Source organism: Mastigoproctus giganteus, chromosome 12 (assembly GCF_048544385.1).
Source record: "Mastigoproctus giganteus isolate SK-2022 chromosome 12, ASM4854438v1, whole genome shotgun sequence".
In the NCBI taxonomy this organism is placed as follows: domain Eukaryota; kingdom Metazoa; phylum Arthropoda; class Arachnida; order Uropygi; family Thelyphonidae; genus Mastigoproctus; species Mastigoproctus giganteus.
The window spans coordinates 148,230,335-148,249,005 of NC_143586.1; the positions used below are offsets into that span (position 1 = coordinate 148,230,335).

The window sequence follows — 18,671 nt, forward strand, 5'->3', positions numbered from 1 at the left end:
GTTTGTTTGTTATTTGGTTTTTAGGAGCATTAGCAACTAAGGCCATATTGCTCCGGGCAGCAGGCAGTGACCCTTCCGTACTTTCAGATATCGTTCCAAAGATATTTTTAAGTTTTCACTCTTTTTGCACTAACAGCGCGGTCACTCCCCGATGGTAAAATGTGTGTTTAATATTCTTCGCAGCCAAGTGAATTTGCACAAGCTGGGTTTGATTCCTGGAATTAATTTTCTGTATATTAATATATGCAGCGTTGGCTGAATTAGAATTTCTTATTTAGTTATATAATTATTGAATTAAAATACTTATGGATATATTTTTTATGGTTATGGATATTATTTTTAACTCTAAGGATGACGTATAGTTCGGATGTAGCACTCTGATTTATCGTATTCTAAATATCTTGATAGCAGCTTCAGGGAAAAACTTGGGCAACAAAAAAGTAAGGAATGAAATGAATAGAAAAATTGCTTGTTATTTTTCTGGTTGATATTTCCAATTTTTCTTTTGCATTAAATTTTAATATTCGTATTAATGCTCGAAAAACAAAAGCGAAATATTAAAAACAAAAATTGAGGTATTAATACGGGACAATTAAGGATGGATTTCTGAATGTGTGTGTTGCATTGATATTTTATATGGTGCTCTATTTCTTATAAATGAAACTCTTTCGAAACTGTAGCTCCTGTGCAAATATTGTAATTCGTGTTTTTTCTATTTATTTATTGTTGATTTAAAGTTGCTATTTACGCTAAATAAAACGGAAATTACTACTTCGATATGTTAGAAATGTGCAGCAGAACTTATGAAGAAATAAGGGTTTTTTTTTTTAATAATTTGAATGATATTTATTTTAACAAAATTTCATTTAACGAAAGATTCATGCATTCCTAAGAAACTCCTGGTAACGGGATTTCATTGCATTGCAGATTATCCTCATCTGTATATTATTGTCTTTTCAAAAATTTATTTTTTTACCACCATAATTATAATCTTCTCCGTACATCGTATGTACCGGACAGCTGTTGAAGATGTGACTGTTTTTAATCAGAACGCACACACCAATATCACGACTCACGCATATCGGAGAGAGGCACTGATACTGTACCGGTTATGTCGGCAGTGACTTGAGGCCTTCTCAGTGACATCAACGGAAACCCTTGCATCAACTCTGTTTTAATGAATTCCTTGTGCTAACAAGGGCAGGCCAAGCTGTGAAAATTTTTCCCGTATGCCTTGAAGTTCTTTCAATCTAGAATACAACACAATCTCCATACAATCCCTCCTATGTGTATAAATTTATGTTCAGACAGAATTGCATATACAGAAATATTTAGTTGTTCTGTGACATTTTTCCAATATGACCTTAGGTCCTGACCAATTAATCAGATGCTTATTTGCTTTAAAGTCATTAGTTTCCACATGGATAATCACACTTTAGTACCCTTATGAACTGATATCAGGTTTGTGACATAAAATTTTGCACCAGGCAGACGTTCTGTTGCCTGTCAGTCCACTATACAGACTACGGGCAAATAATATATGAAAAGATTCACTCCCAGTGTCAGGATTCATGGGATAGACAGACTACAAACAAATTACATGATATAAAGCCTGTAATTGAATTGTGGCAGTCTAGTCTGCGCAGGAATCGAAAAGAGGAAATTGTTTTGCCCGGACCCGCAGGACACAGTCATCTGACACATTCGTATTTGCTGAGGGCTGATGACCCTCCTAGGTGTTGAGTCCTGTGACACAGTTTTATCCGTGAAGCATATTTCAATAGAATGCCCACATTTTAACGATACGCATTTTAGCGCTTTTACCCATCTGATTGAGCCTTATACGCTGTCAGATTTTTATCAGACAATGACCATGTGTCAGATGTTTTTAAATTTTTACACAACTATTAATATTTACCGATATATATATATATATATATATAGTATTGAGCATTTATTTTTAGTCACTGTTTTACTCGATTTTATGTATTTACAATTTTTGAGTTGTAACCTTTCTGTAAGGTTACAATATATCTATTACTCATTTATATTTTTATGGCGTAGTCGTGGCGCACCATAGCCTTAGTCTCTTTTGCGCCAATGAAATCCAATCCAAGAATATCATTCTGAATAGTTTTTGAACCATTCATGACAAATGGTCATGACATTCTGAGATATGTTCTTAACAGCATAAAGGTAAACTGCAGCCATTATCAATCCACTGCAAGATGGAAGTTTACCTTTAAATAAAAATTCAAGTAAAACAGCGTTTTCTTTTAAAATGAAACACTAGAATGGAAAGCTTCTAGGTTTTACTAAGTCAACCCTATGGTCCTTCAACCATACGTTTAAAATTTACTTTTAGATACATTTAAAACAGATGCAATAGTTTACCTACTACGCATTTTGTACCATTTTCATTTGACTGACCCGTGTTCTTATAAAATATAATAATTTTATTTCATTTCAGAAACACCATGGAAAAAACACCCCGCAAGTTGCTTAGAAAGGTTAAATGTAGCCCTTTTCTTCCACGATTTAGGATAATGGTTATTTAACTATATTAAGTAACGCTGGAGTGCCTGTAAATTATAAATGGTTGTAGTAACGATGTGCAGTTTGCTTTAAGCAGTTTACAAAACTTTCGTAGAAAATTTCCAAAAACCATAAACTAATGCTAAAGTTCCCGAGAACATCATGTAAATGAAATGTAGATGCAAAGATTAATATACTGCAAAATTATTAGTAATGAATTCATCATAGTAATGGGGCACATAACGTTTCTGAGTTAAGCATGATCTTTGTCGGGAAGGAGTGGTACGAGGCGCATTGAGTTTTGTCAATTAAGTCTTGTTAAATCATATTCTCGAGAATTATCACATTATTTTTAGCGGTAATTACGAAGTTTTCTGCTTAAGCTCAGTAACTACATAAGGTTATTTACGGCCTTGTTTACGTAATATTTTATGTTTTTATTGTCCACACAATGAGATGTTTCAGCGCATTGAAATTACTTAATTAAACATTCTTTAAAAAACTCAAAACGACATTAGTGGAAATCAACATTAATTTCCACTTTTAAAACAAAGTTTAACTAACCGCTTCGAAGTTGATACTTAATTTCTGGTTCTTTTAAAAAATTCTATTTATTTCAGGACAGTCATGCGTTTTAATTTACTTATCGTTGTAATCACACGACTCCCAGTTTTTAACGATGTACTGCATATTTTCATGTTATCGTGCTTATTCCAACACACGACGTACTTGAACATGCATAACACTAACACGTTCAGCCCTAAAAACCAGAAGAAAGAAATCATTAAACTGTTAATGATCGTTCTATTAATATAATTGGTGAAAAATTCTGAATAAGAATTTCCGCAGCATGGGCCTGTTACAGGTAAGAGACAATTTTCTTGTTACCACTAGAAGTAAACGATGGTTGCATGTAGCTGAATGTACAGTACAATTGAGAGAACGATAAAGATATGCAATTGAATTTTTTTATCGTAAATTGCTTAACATCTTCAGGATTCGAGAGTCTTATTGGCCAAAATGAACAAATTTTTTGCAGTTTATATATATGTAAGTGGGAATGAGTTATAGGTAGTAATAGCGGTTTCTCTTGAAGTTTTTCCAGGATTTTTGTCCAGGCAAACCAACCTTAGAATACGTAATTTTCAGGAACATCTAATGGCTGACTCGTGCTGGTGGTGATTTAGAATTGCCTAGTCTCCAGTTTCTAGAATCTGCTTGAAAAGAAAACTTTGTAGTAGTCATTCTCAAATTAAGGTACTCTCATTTAAACTTTCTTTTCTTTTTTTGAGCTGCCGTATAACTAAGCGGTAGCTTAATACAGTATAAAGAATTGGTCAGATTAGAATGTAGATTAAGTATCTCTTCCAGAAAAACTGACTGCGGCTGTTGGAACATGTATGGTTATCATCCGATGATAGGTATCAGTAATTAAATTCATTCTGAGCAAAGAATTCTGAGATACAACAAACGCCTTGTGTGTAGAATTGCCTACCAAACTGCTATCTCTTCTCATCAATAAAATCTTTGACAGTACTCAACAGGTTAATTACATTTTTAAGTCTTCAAGAAGGATAATAAAAGTGAAAAAATAAAATAAAAACATGCATACAAAAATCAAAATTTTATCATAGTTCTCTTATCTAAGAGAATACTTCCAGTCTGCTGAGTGCCGAAATGAGTTATGCACATGATAGGACTATTAACTATAGGTCAATGATCCAGTAGTTGAAAATCATACCAAAATCCTACCCTCTCAACTATACATGTTATGTGCAAATTATCATGAAATCAATTTTTAAGTATAAAGTTGTAGCAGTATTATGCTATGCAACAATATTGGCGCGTTTAAGAGACGTTTCTCCATATGAACAGCATAGGTGTTTCGTTACTTGTCATTCGTTTGGAGAGTTCTGTGTTCGAATCTCGTCGGAAACTAGAGAAATTTTTGAAGGCTTTTCAGGCTGGCTGGGTAGGATTTCTCTCGTGAGTTATTCTGTGTTTTTCAGCCGCATAGCGTGTAAATCGGAACACACACACACACACACACACACCGTGTGCGTGGATCCTAATGCACTATATATATATAGTGCATTAGGATCTATATATCATTTTATTTTTTCAAAAATTATAATATTTTGTTCTGTGTACCCGTTCCAGCAGAATCACATTCTTCCTGCAATGAAGGTTCAAGACCTGTATGCAGTACTCAAGATATGCCCTATTGCCTTATACAGCTTGAATAAGTACCTCCTTATTCCTGCTGGCAAAATTTCTCTTGCTATATTTGATAAAATCTCATGAGCTGGCCAAGCGGTTCCTCTTTACTGCTCAGAGTACTTCATGTCCGACTGCACAGTAGTTCCAGATCTTTTGTTCTCGACTACCTTGGCCTTGCGGTAGCAGTGCATATAAGCACTAAGCACCGTCCTCCCCACACCAGATTGAAAAGATCCGGTTTTGAATCGCGTCGATCACCTAAGGAATTATTGACTTTTTCACACCTTCGTTGAATTAGTCGATCTCAGTCGAAGGTTGCGTGGTTTTCTGTCCGAAACTCGACATTTTAATCCAGCAAACAGGTAAATCAACCACAGAAAAAACGAAATTTGAGACCTAATATACAGCTCAATATGGTGTAAATCACTGATACCTCCCCCCACAAAAAGAAACCCGACATCTTCACTAGCTTGAGTAGTGGAGAATGCTAACTACCATACAATTGGTATGGCAGCAATATGCTTGAAAAACATTTTGCTGCCTCGGAAGACCTCCTTCGAAGTATATCTGGTTTTTACGCTTAGGCACTTTTACTCTCTGACCCCCTCACCCACCCTTCTAGAGGGCATCCTAACTACTTAGGTTTTCCTAGCTCCTATTCGCCTCGAGGATATCTCTCTTTGTGCCATCCTTTCTTCCTTCAATATTTATTTCTCCTTCTTCCACTGTCGCCGCTCTTCTCTTCATTTGAGCCTTCTCCCTAGCTCTGTCAAGGGTATCTTCATCAAGCGTCCCTGTCTGCTCCCAGTCCGACTCCTAGTGTGGTGTACAGATGCTGGGAGGTGCCTTCCTTGGTGATGCGATTCCCAATAACCAAGTAGTCAGATGAACAACATACAAAACTCACGGTACCCAACGCATCATCTGGCTTAGCAGAGTCTTGCATCTTGACAATGGTGAAGGTTTCGTGGGGAACCACTAGCTCCTCCTAACAAACACATTATGTCCATAATTGGTACGTTATTCTGCGATTACTGCCACCCATATACAGTATCTTTCATTTGTCAGTGTTAAACTTTGATTGCAGCTTAGCCCGGCGTCTCCGTAGCCAGATGGGCAGAAGCAGCAGTGCGTAGCACATGCTTCTTGATTAGACCGGGGTTCGAGCCCGTGAACACCGAATACAGAGGATGCAGAAAGGTCAGGGAATGACCACTGCATGTCCCCGGAGCAATATGGCCTTCGTTGCTAATGCTCCTAAAAACCAAATAACAACAGCAGCTTAGCCCACTGCCTAATTTTGCTAGATAACGTTGCTTCAGCTCCCTGTCAGCATTTGATGTACTTCTGGCATCTACATCCCTAAAAAAATTCTTCATTTGTCAGCAACTTGAACAGGATCATCAACAGTTACACCATTGTGATTCATCCTTTTCCTTCTAGTATTAATATAAGTGAAGAAGGTTGTATTGCTTTTCTTTGCATTCTTTGTCAGAGATGTATCGTAATCTGCCTTAGTTTGACTAATCCATTTCGTGATTTGATTACTGAGTACAGTAGTTTATACTTACTGTAGGTTTCTGTATCCTCTAAAAATATTTACGCATCCCACGTATTTTTCTTCTTTGCCACCAACTTCATCAGTTCATCTGACATCCATTTAGGTTTACGCCTTGAGCAGTAGCTCTTTTAGAGAGCCTTCTTATATTGCTTGCCATTATGCTTCTCATTTAGAATTTGCATTTCATTTGATCCCACTGAATATAATTAAACAAACAAAAAAACCTGTTTGATATCATCGAAGCCTCCTTTACGAAAGCAAAATATCTTCCCTTTTCCTGTAATCGTAGTTATATTTTTCAGTAGATCTCGCATCAATCCAATGTGATCACTGATTCCTAAATCTGGCGATTCCTAATGCACAAAGAGTCACTGCTGATAATCGTATCAAATGTATTGCTCTCCCGTTGGCTCTATATATAACATGCTGATGTAGAAAAACGGTCAATCATCCAGTAAATTCCCTCGCATGTAGCGCAGTACCTATATGAACCATCCTCCCCACGCTGAATGGAAAAAGGCCCAGGTTCAATTCCGTCAGTGACTCAAGCAATTTTTATGGACTCTGTTTCACTACGCATGGCTGAGGTAGTCGGTCTCAGGCGAGGATGGTATCGTTTTTCCTTCTCGGCAAGCAGGCACATCGACAACAGAACAAACCAAGTTGACAAACAATATATATATATATATATATATATATATAGCACAGTGTGGTTGTAGTAGGGTTTCAGGCACTGATGCACCTAAAACTCTGCATCAGTTGTTAAAATATTAGATTAGATTCTGTTGAACAGAAATACTTAGTACTACTTGGATATTTCTAAGTAGTACTAAGTAGTACTTGCAGATATAGTGTTTTTAAATAAATTTGGAAAAATGATATTTTATTATCACGAACAGTAAACCTATCAGATGTGTCAAGAGTGCACAGTGAAAGGTAGCGTTGTGGGGGGGGGGGATACGTATTGGAGTTGATCTTACGTTTAGAAGCTGGCTTACGTAAAGACACAACACATGTCCACATTAAGTATATAAGTTCATAGCCACTGAAATCCCAGGAAATTAGGTGGCAGGACCTGCCAGAGTATTTATCTAAAAGTACTACTGCCCTGGTCTGCCTCCACGGGGCCTCAGCAGGGGTCCAGCGGCTAAATGGCCAGATGAACAACAGAACATAACACTGCCCATATCCATACACTTTAAATCTCTTTGGCTTCAACAGGTTACTGTCCTACGCCTACAATGAAAGCAACACGGAAATGAGGGAACACCTGGTGGTTTTTTTTTTTTTTTTTGTTAGCGCATCGATTTCTGTGGCCATAATGCACGTCCCAAAGTTTTTGCATTTTACTCTGATCCAAGCCCGAGGCGGTATTCGAACCCGCGACCTTTGGGTTGCTAGGCAGGCACTTTATCCACCTGGCTAGCTAGACACTAAATACACTTTACGCTTTAAGTATATAAGTTAGTCAGCGACTTATAATAAGCGTAATTCTCTGCACTGTTTTTGTTCTCGCAGAAAAATTCGAGTAAAACCGTGTTTATGTCTGCGTTTGTAAGTTTCTTGTAATGTGATATGGCAACTAGAGGCGCTAATTAAATTAGCCTCATCCATTTTGTCACATTTATGTTAGCGAGTTCTGCATTTCAGAATGAAACTTAGTGACTAAGTTAAATTTTGTACTCTCCACAAGGTTGCCACACTTGTGTTGAACAGTTGAGGAAATGCCATTCCCAAGGTCTGAAGTGAACACAGAAGCCACGGAGATCATTGCTATTTTTGCTTATCTTGAAATGCAAGACCACAAAAATAAGGGAGGAAAAACCAAGGGAAAAAAAAAAAAAAAAAAAGACATTTCGTATTCGAAACAACCAACTGCTATAAAACCCAATAGCACGATTCATATTCATATATACCTTTTCCACATGACTCGATATAATTTCATTACCAAATTTTAACGTATGTAGCAACAATGACTTTCCCCAGAATGAAAATATTTGTGAACCTCAACGGTTCCTGTAAAACGAAATTAAATGATTTTGGTAAGAAATTTAGGTCTTCCAGAATCTTCTGCAGAGACCCAGGGGTTTTAGTCTCCAAGTTATAAGTCTGCTCTCTTCAGGGATATAATTTTTTTTTTGTTACAGATATAAAGGAGATCCTACCATACTTTTCTCAGAAATATTCCCTTCTCTTGCAATATTTCCGGATTTATGTGACTGCCTTAGGCGTCTTGGTATATGAACTAAATGAACTAGATTATGCATAGATTTCTTCATAAGAGGAACATCATATATATTTTTTTCTTAATCGCAAATTCAGTTCACTTAAAGATGACGCATGAAAATCTCAAACTTCTAAATAAAGGCGTGAAAATTCTGTGTGTGTTGTTGGTTTTTTTTAAGGAGCATTAGTGGTGAAACCCATGTTTAGTCTCTAGAGCAAAGTTTCCGGCATCCCCCTCCCCCATACTTCTCCTTCAACCCATGCACGGTAATAAGTACTATGGGTTTTGATACCTTTCGTGTTTGGGGTTTTCATAAAAAACAAAACAAAAAAAAACTAAGGCCATATTTCTTCGGGAATATGCGGTGGTCATTTCCTGACCTTTCCGCACGGTGGCGGGCTCGAACCCCGGTCTAATCAAGAAGCGTGTGCTACGCACTGCTGCTGCTGCTGCTCCTTCCCATCTGGCTACGGAGGCGCCTGTGTATATCAGCAATCAGAATACACTAAAATTTACGTTTTGTGTGTTAGTGGGACCACACAGCATGGACTTTTTTTATTTTATTTTTTTATTATTATTTTTATTTATTATTTATTTATTTATTTTTTTTTTGGAAAAGAAAGCAGTGTCCAAGCAGATCAGCCTTTAATCAGGTTCCGAAAGTATTTAACACAAAAGTTCTAGGACGACCCAACGAAAGTCCTGTTACCTCTGCTTTTTATCAACTTAGGGTTAACGAAGCAACTTGTTAAAGGTTTTACAAGGCCAGTAATTGTTTCAGGTATCTCTGTAATCAGTTTAAAGGTTCATCTGATGTGAAACTCCAAATGATATTTTAGTTGGGCCACAGAAATTAAACTCAGACGAGGAATTTTAAGAAACGATGATCAAGTTGGAAACGAAGCGTGAGTTTGCAACAAAAATGAATTTCATAACTTCTTAGGCAACGTGAAAGATGCTACTTTTGACAGTATTGTTGAAAATATGCTTTATACATCTTAAAAAGCAATATGCAGGGTGTGTGTGAAGGTTAATATTTTGAACTCCTACTTACATCCCCCCCCGAAAAATCTTGAATAGAGTGAGCATTTAGATATAAAAATATATCGGTTTAGGTTGAAGGTAAACATTGGCGGAATTACTGTTACACCTTTGTAAAGGGGTTGGAGTGTAGTGCCATAAAGAAAAGCTCACAAAACGTTCATTTTAGACTAAAAGACCTAGAATTATTTCAAGAAATCTTTAAAAAAATCTTCATAAACGTTTATTTTGGTATTTTTACAGTAGTCTGTTTTCTTCACTTCAATTGAGTTTTATCTGTGTTTATCATAAAAAAATCACACATTATTTGGATAAATTTAATAAAATTTACATAGTAAAGAAAATCTGTTTTTCTTTTTCCCAGGGCGCCTCCGTGGGCAGGAGCAGCAGTGCGTAACACATGCTTCTTGATTAGACCGGGGTTCGAGCCCGTGACCACCAAATACGGAGGATGCGGAAAGGTCAGGGAATGACCATCGCATATCCCCGGAACAGTATGGCCTTAGTTGCTAATGCTCCTGAAAACTAAATAACAAACAAACAAAATCTTTTTTTCCAGTTTGTGGAATATGATAGTAAGAAATGTCAGTTTTGAAATTAGCGTAACAAACTTAGGGAAGGTAACATAGTAGAGAATCCCCATTCCACAAGTTTCAATTGCATGTCTGTGTTTTTAGAAAGATAAGCACAGAGGCATGGTTATATCGCTCACTGGCTGCAATAGTGGCACAACTCAAAATTCGTAATTTTTGAGTTAATACAACTGATGAGGTTGGGAGACTACATTTATGCAATAACAGTACAAATTGAGATCGATATTATATCGCTACGTGACACAAGTGTCATTATGCCATCTGAATTTTTACTGCGTCAACAGTGACACTTCTTCATTGTGCCCCAACCTTTGGGCTGAATGGAGCGCGGTCTGTGTGCAATAGTGATCCTTTTTGAGTTGTGCCAGTATAGGAGTGTAATGCAATGCAAATTTCTTGTTGTAGGTCGTACGAAAAGCGAGGGTGACTGTGCAACTCATCATTATAGAAAAATGCTAAGTTATCGCTAAAGTCTGGTCCTGTATTCGTCCCATCACAATATTTTACATTAGCTAGAACTGCCAGAAAGACAGGTCACCTTTTCAAGGTGACAGAGACGAGTCATTGCAATTTTTACAACCTGAAAGATTTTGCCCGACGCACATTATGAAATTTAATGAAAATACTGATGAAGTGAAATTCAACGACATTGCTAGCTGTAAAGCAGAAAAGCAGCATTTGGACTCTTTATTTTATAAAAAAAATCATATAAACATATGGATGATTATAAATCAGTTAATGTTAAAGCTAGTAAAACAAGAAAACATTTGGAGACATTTGTAGATTTAGATTTGAAAAAGGCGACAAGAGTTCCATTCCTATTTCGAAAAAGAAACACAGTGAGATCCACTGTTCGTTGAATAATAACACAATTCCAAAATGTCATGCCGGCTTTTATAACAGTCTAAAAGTTAATTTACGGAAGGAATAAATTTTTCTAAGAATGACTAAAATTCTTCCATTTTCCTATAATTACCTATTAACTTCTTGTTCTTATTTATGCTTTATCACAATTATGTTTTCAAAGATTAAAATGTATTTCATACTTGTTCCTGAATTTATGAATATAAATAAAGCTCTTGTTTAATGGTTTTTTTTTTTTTTTTTTTTTTTTGTTCTTCATCCTAATTACTTTCCATCTTTAGGAGACTCAAGTCGCAAATTTTGAGTGTTTGTTGGTGCAATAGTGGCACAACTCAAAAGGGGGGGGGGTAAATTTTAGAGTTTTCTGGGTTACCCATAAGGGTTATTGTTATTTGGTTTTTTTTTTTTTTTTAGGAGCATTAGCAACTAAGGCCACATTGCTCCGGGAATATGCGGTGGTCATTCCCTTGACCTTTCCGCATCCTCCGTATTTGGTGGTGACGGGCTCGAACCCCGGTCTAATCAAGAAGCGTGTACTAAGCACTGCTGCTCCTTCCCACCTGGCTACGGAGGCGCCCTACCCATAAGGGAATGTTGATCAAGCCAGCCTAATTTTGAGTACCACTGGGTATGATGAGATGAATCACAATATATTTCAACAATCACGTAATTTCTTAATTTCTAAACAAACTAATTCTAAAAGCCAAATTTTCCTCATTGATTATCTCAGAATTACGCGATTTTTGAGTTATGCCACTATTGCAACCAGTGAGCGATATATTTTGTCCCTTATCCATTATGATCCTGACTTTTCGCCCATTCCCCACTGTCGTGGATTTGGCGGTATAATAGTTATATCACTGGCTAAACTCCTTCCTTTCTCAATATTGAGCGTGCACAATGTTTTCCCATTAAGTGGACGGAACATTCTGAACATCCAATATTGGCGCCCATGAGGGCTGCTGACATTCTTAAACATGTCTCAGATATAGTGAGCTATAAGGTGCTAACAGTGTGTACGAGGCCTCGAGACCATAATAAAATTTAACCTTTTATAAATAAAAGTGGTCCATAATGAGTACAATTTCTTATTGAGCGATCAAAATATACCCAACATCTAATCGATAAATTTATGGGAAATTTTACACCACTAGGTAAGCTATAGCTAGTATTTAGCTTTAGTGCTACTGTTTAGTTTAGCTATAGCTAGTGTTAGGCGTTTATTAGGCACATAATCCTGATTGAGTATATAGGATCTCCTAAAGTCTTTTCTGGTAATATAATGCCACAAATTCGAATTGCATGCTTACCTACCATTAACGCTGCAGTTTTTATTTTTTTTTTATTTTTTTATTAATGAAATATTTTTGAAATCTTTACTTCACAGCGTATATTACTATTTTTAGGTACATGGTGATAAACTTCGTAAATAATGAAGAAACCACATAAGACAGGTAAGGATTAAATTTCCTTTGAGAAATGACTGTTCATATTAAATATTCATCCAGTTTATTTGTGCGATTCTTTTCTTATTGTTTACTATTAGAATAGGCACTTTGTAAAGTATCAGATTTAATATTTCCTTATCCCTCAGGAATTCTCAGTTCATGCTTTTAGAATGAACTTAGAATGAATTCGTTCTTGAAAGAACGAATATGTAAAAAAAATTCCATCAGAACGATGGAATTTTTTTTAATATATTCATTTTCAGCGTAATCCACTTTCTTTTTCATGCGAGAGTTCCATTGTTCTACAAGTACCTTTATTGCATGCAGTCTTTTTTGCCTCTGTCATGGCCCAGCACACTTATGTGCTGGACCATGTGTTATTCTGATATTATGCCTAAGTTAATTTTTGACAATAATTTAATCTAGAATAAATCATTGTGTACCATTTTAAATTTTTTCGTTAAAAAACCAATACTTATAACACCCTAATTATTCCACTCACAAAAAGCGAGTGAACCTTTATCTGAAAAGCTTGCAGTCCGCACTTTGTTGAGCCTGGTGGTGGTGTATGTGTGTGTGTGTTCATTCTTTTTTTTATTCCTCAGTATTAAACAGAAAGAAATATTTATATAATTCGTGAGAGAGAGAGAGAGAGAGAGAGAGAGAGAGAGAGAGAGAGAGAGAGATGCTAGCAGTATTGTCTTAATGGAGAGTTCTAATTCTACGAACACGCCGCAAACTCATTTGTACCGATCATAAATATATTTTTTCAGTAATAACGCTTCACCATATCGCTTCATTATTTTTTCGCCGTCTATTGATTTTTGAATGTTTCTATTTCTTCAGTATTTTAAAACGATCTTCGATCTTGGTACAGTCTAGTAATGGCTACACCATTTTTTCTAAATAAACTGCTCGGACCATGTCTAAACAATTTTAAAATACTCTATTTTAAAATTATATTTCATCGTTTCTGAATCACCTTTACACAAATAGGTCGAGCTGGGTGCATGATTTTAGAATTATTTTCTGTTCCGCATGCACTTTATTCCCACCTGTCAATTGTTTGATTTATCAGCTTTAAACTGCTTGTAGGTCATTGTGCGTTCGTATATAGACTTGTGTAGAGGGACCATTACGTGACCAGTAATACAAAAATAGGGGACGGAGAGTAAAGATTAGAATAGTGAATGTCTGAAGTTTAAGATAAAATTCGGCAAATTCAGTCAGCTGTGCATTGTAACCTTTATATTTCAGAATTTGACTTCTCTAAAAATTTCTTCTAGTGAGGTAATATATTCAATATATATATACTCGTATAGTAAAATATGTTGTGTTTGAGATATATTTGACTATAGAGTCAAATGACAAGGATAATAATAACAATTTATACTTGTAGAAGCAGTGTATTTTATAGTACATGAACATCGGCTGTTCCGTTGGTTTCTTTCAAATATTTTCTTTTAATGAATGCCATGCTAATACAAGAGTAGAAAGATTAGCAAGTAGAAAGAGTACTATATATATAAACAAAAATTCGTTAAAACTGCCATCTTGTGATCTACTTAATTTGCTGGCATCAGCAAATTAAGTAGATCACAACAATCATATTCTATTAAGTTATTCAGCTCAATAACGAATCGTCGCCTGGTTGTTAGGTGCCAGCATTATGGTGGTTATATTGTTATTAATCTTTGTTACTTTATAACCATTCCCAGGTTTTTTTTAAATTAAGTGAGCTAAAGCAGTATTGCAGGTATTCATTCATTAAGATTTAATCACCATGTAGAATGAAAAGAAAACCCATAGTTTTGATGATAAGTGGGAGGAACTATATTCCCTATAGAGGGACTATAGGGAATCTGAGACTGACCATTCCAATAAACTTAAGTAATATTCACATGTGGTATGTAGTGGTTTTCTGTTAATAATTAATATCATTTGCTAAAAAACACGAAAAACTTATTTTCAGGTGATTCTGGTAATATTATTGAACTTTTTCTTTTCAATCACTAATTTTTATCCGTTAATTTAAAAGTATGTTAATGGGAAAAAAATGGCAAACCTCAGTGGCTACATTCCTTTATGCTATGATATTTAATAATGCGGTACTCTTATCAGTTGGCCTTTAAAACTGTTATTTACAGATCGATGGATAACAAAGTTAAGACTTAAGTTGATGTCTTAATATTTACGAGTAAAGTTTCTTTTATCCGCATTTAGGTAAGTTCTCGGTCAGTTGATGTAATGCTTTATTATGGAGTTAACTTTGGCGTATTCAGAGAAATGTTCGTTGTATTGTCATTTGTATATCATTATACTCTCGTGTTAGCCTCTGTAAATTACCCCTTTCTATATGCTATTATTTTTTCTCTCCCTCTCTCACACACTCACACACACACACTCACTCACACAATAATAATAATTGAAAATACACTCATGAGCCAAAACATTGACCACCTTTGTCTCCAGGAGTTGACGCTTCCCATAGCACCTAGGAAGGATGTCACCGACTGGCGTACCATATATACTGACGGTACGATGATGCATGTCATTTCGCCAGTACAAATCTCGTGCAGCGAGGAAAGGGAAGGACCTGAAGCTTGTACGGGGTTTTGATTTTCGGCGCTAGGAAGGCTGCGATCAGCATTTCAGCAACCGCACGAATTGTCGGCTGTTCGAGGACCGCAGTAGTGAAGGGGTGGCGGAATTGTTTAAAGATGGACACAGTTACCCAACGTACTGGGATGGGAGAGACCGCACCCGATCCCAGGATATAACCAGGGCGCACAGAGAAATGTTTCCGACCACACCATCCAACGTATGCTCCTCTATATGGGCCTACGGAACAGGCGACCTGTTCTGCGCTATCAGTGGGCACAGAAGCACTGTTCGTGGGCATTGGACGACTAGAAAAGAACCACCTGGTTTGATGAATCAAGGTTCCAGCTACATTATGCCGATGGATGGATATGTACTTGACAGCGACTAGGTGAATAGCTGCAACCAGACAGCAAGCTTGATGAAAACAGGCTGGCGGCAGTGGTATCATGGTTTGGGTGAAGTTTTCATGGACATCACTGGGTCCTCCCTCATTCCTATTGAACATACTCACACCACCAGATTATATCTTGGCATTGTTTCGGACCACGTTTTGCCCTACATGGTGATCGTGTATTCAGATGGCACTAGATTTCTTCAACCAGACACCATGTCATAAGACCTGCATTGTGCAGGAATAGTTCGAGGCTAATGTCCAAGCCTTTCGCATGTTACCCTGGCAGTCAAATTCCCCTAATATCAATCCCATCGAACATTTGTGGGATGCGATGGAGCATAGTATTCGCCAGGCCATGGCGGTGCTTTGCTTCTTTGCTGAACTCCGGGATGTCCTTCTATCCAGCTGGTCCAGGATAGTTGAGGACATCTCTTGGAGTCGAGGCCACACCAGGTACACGCAGTTATTATGGCGTTAGGTGGCCCTACCTAATAAGGTAGGTGGTCATAATGTTTTGGCTCATGAGTGTAAGTTATCACAAGATCATTAATATCTGAGATTTGCAATAGAAGTTTAGTTTACCTCCGAAGTAAGATTAATTAAGAAACTATAAACAGACTTAGTATTCAGCATTCCCCCCCCCCTTTTGTGGTTTAATTTATAGATGAAAGCATTGCCAATAAATTTATGAACTCAAAAGTCCATTAATTTCGAGCATTCTTGGAAATTCACCAGTATTACTGCCACTTGTTAACCAACCGAGAGGAATAAGGAGAATATTTGACAATAGTATGTCAAGAAAGACTATGGGTTGATAAATACTGGGATCTTAGCAAACAGTGAAGAATGTATGGAAAGAAGTACAGAGTTTACTTAATTTACAAATGAAAGAAACCACTTGAAATAGCCCTTTATAAGAATAATAAACCCGATGGAATAACGGAAATGCAAATTTTATTGTCTTGAGAGGCAGCCTGTCTCTGATCCGAGAGATAGAATTGTGGTGAAAACGTATCTTTTTATTTCATTCGAACGACGCCTAATATGCAATTTCCTACTGTTAAATTTACTATAAAGTGACGACGGCATTTCGGTACAAGCAAACAGTCCGGGAAAAAAAAAAAAAAAAAAAAAAAACAATTAAATACTTTTGTCCTGTTATAATAAATATTCAACAGCATCTGTATTTGGCATGAGAATATAGATGACAGAGAACACAACGGAAACATTGCTCACAAAATAGAAAGCAAAAACAACTACAACCAAGTGACAGATTATTTTCTTGAGTTTCGTGTCATTGAAAATAATAAATAAAGCTTATGTGTAACTCGGTAAACAGACACTGCTCCTTGCAGCAAACCAGATATGCCATTCGAAAGATGCTCACTGAAATTTAATTTGGCTTACTTTTGGAAACTTTAGTATTATACTAATGCTCGTATGGAGGCGGGTTTATTTAACACGCAATGGGCACGAGAGAGAGAGAGAGAGAGAGAGAGAGAGAGAGAGAGAGAGAGAGAGAGAGAGAGAGAGAGAGACGAAATGTCAGTAACCTCTCCCATAGTTTCCTTTCCAGTGTTTCGAACTTTTCAAGACCCACCTGATATTTAGTGTCCGACAGTTTTCACTTAACATTTTCTAGTGGAATGTACGTAAAGTTCAGAAGGCTTCCAATACCCTCCTCTTAAGTAGACTTTTATTTGCATGAAACGATTTATGCAAAGATTATCACCACCAAGTGCGTTTCGAAAAGGTGTGGGGAAAAATCTTAGTTGAGGCAATTAGCTGCTACTTCACTTTAATTTCGTCGTTTATTTCTTTAATAGAGAAACATAACTCGTAGTTACATCTCAACAACCATTGATAAATAAAACAGCATCCCTTCCCCCAAGAAAGTCGATTCTAAAGATAGTTCATAAATCTAACTGATAACACGTGCCAGTCTCTTAGCAACCGCGTTCTTCAAACGAAACTATTAGAGACGAGAGAGAGAGAGAGATAGATAGATGACAAGTAAACACAAGACTACTTACAGTATCACTACCAGCGGACTGATGTCTTCCGGCACTGTGGTAAGATTCAGGTTGGAACAATCCACTCGTAGCACGTGTTTGGGTCCAACTCTGGTGCACACACACTGTTTGGGACACGGCAGTACGGTTCCGTTGTGCGCCGTCGACGGGAGGGCACCCTGTCCGGCCGTGGTAATTGAACAAGAGGCAAGAATCATCACAGTTAGCAACCATGGTGTTACAGATGGATCGACCGAAAGAACAACAGCGGCCGTCCTCCGCATGAGGTAGCATTGTAGCCTGGAATCGAGCGATCTGCGGCAACGACAGGGTACGACCATGAGCGCCGATGATGGCACCAATTTTTAAGAGCACTCAGGGAATGTTGATGTGAGGTTTCCTTATGGTTTCAAGAGCCGACGAATGATCTGATGAGAGTAGTCATCCACATCACCTTTCTTTCTTCATGCGTCCTCAGTTGTGCTACCATGGAGGGTGCTTGAAGGTTCTGCCGTTGACTGACACCACCACCACACGATTTATCGTTTGCCCGACTCACTGTTGGTTCAAAAGATACCACGTTTTCAGTGACGCTCCCGAATGTTGTGTGTAATGCTCTGCTTACCAAGTCGTCTGCCTTCTGACGTCACTCTACCAAAACCCGGTCAAAGGAGCGCGACAGCCCGCAGCCATGCGCACACCGACTCTCGGAATTTAAAGGTACGTCGACAGCAGCTAGAGGAAGGTTGCTGCCTAGTTTTGCCGCGAGGAAGAGGCGGGAAGAAAGAGAAATTTATCTAAATATACACAAGAATTGTAAAGGATCGATGGTGTTCTACATTTATTTCAAGTGAATCTCTCCGTGCTGTTACGGCAAACAGTAAGCAAACGGAAACTGATCACTACGGAAGGAGTACACAAAAGATCGCTGGGCATTTCAAATAAATCGAATCTTTAACTTTGCTTCAGAGTGTAATTATTTACAAGCATCGCTGATGAGATTAGACTCGTCGAAGAGGAGAGAGACGACTTACATCGGACAGAACATCACACATGTTAAGTCATGTAATGGAAATTTATCAGTAACGTTTAAATAGCTAAGTTTAAACTTACCCGAGAGAGCTTTATCAAACAGATCTTACTAGTTTGAGACAGGAAGGTATCGGCCATAC

General features: G+C 37.3%; 1 protein-coding gene across 1 annotated transcript in view; it reads right to left on the minus strand.

Moving 5' to 3' along the window:
* Positions 1-18,113, minus strand: part of LOC150077501 (uncharacterized) — a 450,301-nt gene extending 432,188 nt beyond the window's left edge. The window contains exon 1 of the mRNA XM_090386887.1: positions 17,521-18,113. Coding sequence (XP_090243013.1) covers positions 17,521-17,840 — 320 coding nt within the window. The 5' untranslated portion in view covers positions 17,841-18,113. The remainder of the gene's footprint in view (positions 1-17,520) is intronic.
* Positions 18,114-18,671: the final 558 nt, after the last annotated feature.